This window comes from Tursiops truncatus, chromosome 1 (genome assembly GCF_011762595.2).
Source record: "Tursiops truncatus isolate mTurTru1 chromosome 1, mTurTru1.mat.Y, whole genome shotgun sequence".
Taxonomy (NCBI): Eukaryota; Metazoa; Chordata; class Mammalia; order Artiodactyla; family Delphinidae; genus Tursiops; species Tursiops truncatus.
This window is the reverse complement of record NC_047034.1, coordinates 168949584-168956017: the sequence shown is the minus strand read 5'-3', so window position 1 is coordinate 168956017 and position 6434 is coordinate 168949584. Positions and strand designations below refer to the sequence as shown.

Here is a 6434-nt window from a genome sequence, read left to right as displayed (position 1 = left end):
TCATCTCGCGATATCTGGCGGGCCGTCGTCGGCCTTCCGGGCCTGGGAACGGAGGCGGCTCTCGCGATAGTTGCCTGGGGTTTGAGCGCGGGGCCCGACGGTCCGGAAAGCTGGAACTGCGGGTGGGGAACATGTCGGATTCGGAGCTCGGCAGGAAGTGGGACCGGTGCTTGGCGGATGCCGTCGTGAAGATAGGTAAGGGGTTCCTCGTCTCCGGCAGGCCCCAGCCGGAGCCGATAAGTTGGCTCAAGGCTCCGCTGACCCGGAGGGCGGAGGAGAAGCCCCGGGAGAGGTCGGGCCGTTTGGCCTGTTCCATCCCCTCAGGCCAGGGAGAGCTGTCCGGGCCCGGGCAGGAGGTCACTACGGCGGCTGGGGACGCGGACTCCAGGAGCCTGGGCGGCTGCCCGAGGTGGGAGGGGTGGAGAGGCAGCCCCGAGGAGGTGGGGGTCGGGTTGGCAGGTGGCAGGAGAGTTGGGGAGCTCTGCGAGTTGAAGCAGTATGCAGGGCGCAACCTTGGGCTGGAGGCTGGAAATTCTCCTCCCTCGTGTCACATCTCTCGCACGGGGCGTGCAGCTTGGCCTGGAGGCCACCTTCCTCCTCTGCTGAATCAAAAGTGCCCTCTAAGAAGGTCATCGGGAGCATTTTATAGATACTGTCAGGCTTTAACGTGAGTTGTTGTCATTCCCGAATTGTAACCTGGTTTATAGGCATCAGAGTAGTCTGGGGCCTGAAATCCGAGACATAGTGATGGTGATCTGGAAGTAGAATTGCCTTGGAAAGTAAGATAGTGATTGGTAACTTTTCAGCCCTTAGTGTAACTCGGTGTAGCCTTTTAACACGTGCTCAGGGACGACACAAAAATTATGAAGTCACTGCTTGGAGGGGAGAGGGAAAGAGGGAAACTCACTAAGTGCCAGACTCTGTGCTTGGTGTGCAACTTAATACATTATTTAATACAAGTCATGAAATTGAGAGTCAAGTGAAGGGATTTGCCCAGGGCCTAATCAATGACAAAGTTGGGAATTTAACCCAGGTTTTCTGGCTTCAAGTACCATACTTTTCTTCGATACTAATTTTTATTATCTAATTTTGATATTTTTGTATGGAAATCTTAAAGAAGTATTTAAGAGGATTTAGGATTGTGCCCTTGAATGAAAATATTGGAAAGGAAATAAAATTGTAAGGTCCATGAGAGCAGGGATGTTTTCTGGTTCATTCAGTGCTGTAGCCTCAGCTCCCAGAAGAGTGCTTAATAAAAAATGTTGAGAATGAGTCAGTAAATGAAGTAATTTATCACAGCTACCCCTTCATCCTCGAATTCACCACTTACCGGCTGTGTGATTTCGGGCAAGTTATCTAACCTCTCTGTGCCTGCTTACTCATTTGTAAATTGGCAAGAATATTGCTATCTCACAGAGTTGTTTTGAGGATTAAATGAGTGAGTTTATGTAGCGGCTTCCTTAACTATGAAATGGGGATAAAGAGATAGATTTACCTAAAAGGATTATGAAGACTGAAGGACAGAAAAGTACACAAGATACTTGCACAATGCCTGGCACTTACTATATATTCAGTAAATGGTGGTAGTAATAATTGTTAATATTGATACTGTGCCACTGCTGATCACCTGAGGCAGTAAGTAGTGTGTGTCATTCATGAGTGGGACATTGGTGGGGCATACACAGGTGGAATAATTAAATGAAGCATGGTGATATATGATTACAGATAAAAACTAAAATAAGTTATTTAGACTTTTTGCTGTAGAGCTATTATTATAAATCAAGTAAATGGAGTGGTGGGTTGAGGGAAGTGGGCCTTTAGTAGAGCTTTGGATAATGACTTGGACTTGGATAGTCAGGGAGAGTGGAAGAACTTGAGCAGAGGCTGGTTGAACTTTCATGGAGGAGGAATTGAAGCACGGAGAGGTTAAGTGGCTAGGAGTGGAGGAGCTGGGGTTAGACCCAGGCATTCTAATTTCAGCACCCCCCTACTCCCTAAACAAGGCTGGTTTGAGTGGAGTCAGAATTGTGGATTACCTTAGAGAGATTCTACTTTACCTTGAAGGCTTTTGAGTTGGCTTTGGCTTTTTCACATGCATGCTGCATGTTCAACACCTTTGTCTTAAAAATCTATTACTTCCTGCTCCCAGGGATCAGTAAGTCGAGGCTAGTAGGGAATCATGAGATGGTTTTTTTTTTTAGATGTTGGGGGTAGGAGTTTATTAATTAATTAATTTATTTTTGCTGTGTTGGATCTTCGTTTCTGTGCGAGGGCTTTCTCTAGTTGTGGCAAGCGGGGGCCACTCTTCATAGCGGTGCGCGGGCCTCTCACTATCGCGGCCTCTCATTGCGGAGCAGAGGCTCCAGACGTGCAGTCTCTGTAGTGGTGGCTCACGGGCCTAGTTGCTCCGCGGCATGTGGGATCCTCCCAGACCAGGGCTCGAACCCGTGTCCCCTGCATCAGCAGGCAGATTCTCAGCCGCTGCACCACCAGGGAAGCCCATGAGATGGTTTTAAGTAACAAATATGTACTGAGCTATGGGCCAGTCAGTGGGCAGATAGGGAAAGAGAAGGCATTTCAGTGCCCTCAACAGGGAACTTATGTGATGTAAATGGAATTTTGGTATGGTTGTCCTGGCAGTGTTTTATATAGAACAGATCAGGAGTAGAGGAGGCTAACAGTACTGTGAATGTGAAGTGATAAAAGTCTGAACTGTTAGACCAGAAAGGAATGGGTTTGAGAAACTTCAAACTTTATCCCTCATTTATAAAAAGGAGATAGTAATACCCACCTCCTGGGCTAGCACAGTGCCAAGTACATAGTAGGAACTCAATAAATGTATTTTCTTTATCTTCTCTCCAACTGGGTTAACTTTGCCTCATTTCATTTCTTATAAAGATGACTCCAAGGTTCGAACTTGGTTAAGTGGTGATGTCATTGATAGGAATTTGGGAGTAAAGCAGGAGGGGTGCATGTGCACCTCATTATACTAAGTTACATATAAGACTTAGTAACTGATCATGTGAGGTGGCAGGAGAGAGACTGTAGTGAGAAAAAGCTCATAATTTTGATTGTTTTTCTGCTTACATGGTTGAATCTGTTTGAGAATGATAATGAGGTTGAGAAGAAGTTTTTAATTTTGAGGGAGAAGCTGAGTTCAGATTTTGAGGGGGTTGTCCCTGAAGTAATGGACGTAGAGAAAGGGCATATGAGAAATGAAGCATGGAAGTGTAATTTTGTGGGACTTTCGTCTAAGAGGTATTTGAGACTATGGAATGAACACTTTTTTTTTTTTTTTGGGCTGCCTTAGGTCTTAGTTGCGGCATGCAGGATCTTCCGTTGTAGCACGCGGGCTTCTCTCTAGTTGTGGCGCATGGGGTCTAGAGTCTGCGGGCTTAGTTGCCCCGTGGCATGTGGGATCTTAGTTACCCGACCAGGGATTGAACCTGCATCCCTTGCATTGGAAGGCAGATTCTAAAACACTGGATCACCAGGGAAGTCCCTGGAATGAACAGTCTTCTCTAGTGAGTGTGTTAGTTCCTATTCCTATAGGCAGTGAGGTTATAGAACTCTTTAGAAGTTAAAGAACTCTTTAGAAGTTATAGAGGTTATAGAACTCTTTAGAAGCAAGCTTCTTTGGCTGCTTGCTTTTCTAGTACTTCAAAATGGAGGTGGAGACTCAGGAACGGCAGCCTGCCATAATAAGATAGAGGTTTTGTAGAAGATGTAGGCAGGGAGGAAGGGCCAAGGCAAGCTTTCAGCTGCATATTGATAATTTCATATTCTCTGGCTTCAGAGAGACTGAAGGGAGGTCAAGGTGAATGGACAGCTCCCCTGGTGAGCACTTCTCTGTTTGGCACCTTATAATTAAGTGTTTTCATTCTTTTCCCACCGATTTGCTGAAAAATGACTATTTTAATCGCTCATGTTTAGCCTAGATATTGTACAGCTGAGTTAAAGAGCCCTCATAAGCATGTACTTTAGACACAAGTTGTTTTAAAAATTGTACTTCAGGGATTTACTCTGAAGCTTGAGTAATGTTCTCATATGATTTTGTCCTATAGGAAGAGCTACATTTATTTATAAATACCACCCCTCCTTTCCTATCATAGGGAAAGCAGTTCTATTTCTCCCATATTCTGGTTAAAAATATCTATTTATTTGTGTGTAATAGGAGTATGTGGGATAGAAGATTTCTAATATGGTTTGACCTGGTGTATAGAGCTCACTGACTCAAAGAAACAAAACAAAACACACGCCTCCCTGTAATAGGCACAATAGGCCATTGTTTGTTAAAAATGTTTCTCTCTTCTTTCACTTCTTGTTCCTTTCTTTTCCTTTCTTCCCCTCAGATTTTTCCTTTCTCCCTAGTTCATCCATAAGGTTTGAGACTAATGTCTTTAAAAAATAATAATAACATTGTTAGCATTTACGAAGTTCCTAGGTGTCCTATTTATTCTCCATCACATCACTAAATTCTTTTAAAGCTTTTTTTTAAAAATTAATTTATTTTATTTTATTTTATTTCTGGCTGTGTTGGGTCTTCTTTGCTGTGCGTCGTCTTTCTCTAGTTGCAGCGAGCGGGGGCTACTCTTTGTTGCTGTGCCTGGGCTTCTTGTTGTGGTGGCTTCTCTTGTTGCGGAGCACAGGCTCTAGGCATGCGGGCTTCAGTAGTTGTGGCATGCGGGCTGAGTAGTTGTGGCTCACAGCCTCTAGAGCGCAGGCTCAGTAGTTGTGGTGTATGGGCTTAGTTGCTCTGTGGTATGTGGGACCTTCCTGGACCAGGGCTCGAACCTGTGTCCCCTGCACTGGCAGGCGTTTTTTTTGTTTTTTTTTGTTTTTAACACCTTTATTGGAGTATAATTCCTTTACAGTGGTGTGTTAGTTCCTGCTGTATCACAAAGTGAATCAGCTATACATATACATATATCCCCATATCTCCTCCCTCTTGCATCTCCCTCCCACCCTCCTTATCCCACCCCTCTAGGTGGTCACAGAGCACCGAGCTCATCTCCCTGTGCTATGTGGCTGCTTCCCACTAGCTGTCTATTTTACATTTGGTAGTGTATATATGTCCATGCCACTCTCCCACTTCATCCCAGCTTACCCTTCCCCCTCCCTGTGTCCTCAAGTCCATTCTCTACATCTGCATCTTTATTCCTATCCTGACCCTAGGTTCTTAGAACCATTTTTTGTTTTTTAGATTCCATATATATGTGTTAGCATATGGTATTTGTTTTTCTCTTTCTGACTCACTTCACTCTGTGTGATGGTCTCTAGGTCCATTCACCTCACTACAAATGACTCAATTTTGTTTCTTTTTATGGCTGAGTAATATTCCATTGTATATATGTGCCACATCTCTATCATTCACCTGTCAGTGGACACTTAGGTTGCGTCCATGTCCTGGCTATTGTAAATAGTGCTGCAATGAACATTGTGGTACATGACTCTTTTTTTTTTCATGACTCTTTTTGAATTATGGTTTTCTCAGGGTAGATGGCAGGCAGATTTTGAACCACTGTGCCACCAGGGAAGCCCCACTAATTTTTCTTAATAGCTCTTATCACCATCTGGAATTTGCAATTTGTTTCTTTACTTGATTGTCCCTCCTCCCTAGAATGTAAACTTCGTGAGAACCGGAGACTGTTCTGTTCACTGTTGACCCCCAGCCCCTGGGATAGAGGAGGCATACAGTAACTATTGTTAAATGAATGATATGTGTTGCTGAGAATTTTGTAGACTCTCTGCTCAGCCTGTATCTCCTACTCAGTGTCTTTATTAACTGAATGAATTAGCATTTAAATTTTAAAAGTCCAAGTAGGGTACATTTCATGTGAATTTCTGCCAGTTCACACTTTGATCATGTGTCCTTGTACTCTTGGAACTTTTACCAACTTTTAATTTCATCTGGGCATGTAAATTATTGTCAGTAATCTTAATAATAAAGTAGTATTAGAAATATTTGGGAGTAGTCAACCAAGAAACATAAACCAGAGAGCACTTTTTTATTTAAACAAATAGAGCATGATGTTGGTTTAAGTGGTACTGCCAAAGCCTTATTGCAGGAAATTAAAAAGGAGTGAAGACTATTACGTTTTATGAATAGCATGTTCCATTAGTTTATGTGAATGCGTCATTAATGGCTTTTGCTAATTTTATGAATTTATTTTTGTTTTATCAGATTTATTTAATGCTCTGGTTTTCTTTCCCACTCTGCTCAAGGGCTGTGCCATTTATTGATATTTTCCTTGTACATACTGAGTAGTTAGTCTTGTGTGTACCCACATGAATAAGACACACATTCTTGCTAATGAGAATAGGAGGCATAGTATTGTGCTAACACAGGAGTCTTAATAGTTCTGGGACAGAGCTGATGCGCTCACCTTTGCTTGTCACTCAGACTGGATGGGAGGTTTTATCTATTTTCTGTT

General features: G+C 43.3%; 1 protein-coding gene across 2 annotated transcripts in view; it reads left to right on the top strand.

Annotated features, from left to right (window-relative positions):
- The first annotated feature begins 46 nt into the window (after window positions 1-46).
- MICOS10 (mitochondrial contact site and cristae organizing system subunit 10) overlaps window positions 47-6434 on the top strand; it is a 36679-nt gene continuing 30291 nt past the window's right edge. The window contains exon 1 of one of the 2 annotated variants that reach the window (XR_012327574.1): window positions 47-195. Coding sequence is in view for 1 of the 2 variants with exons in the window: in XM_019918960.3 (XP_019774519.1) it covers window positions 132-195 (64 nt within the window). In the remaining variant the exon portion in view is untranslated. The remainder of the gene's footprint in view (window positions 196-6434) is intronic. The other variant, XM_019918960.3, reaches the window with a different exon arrangement.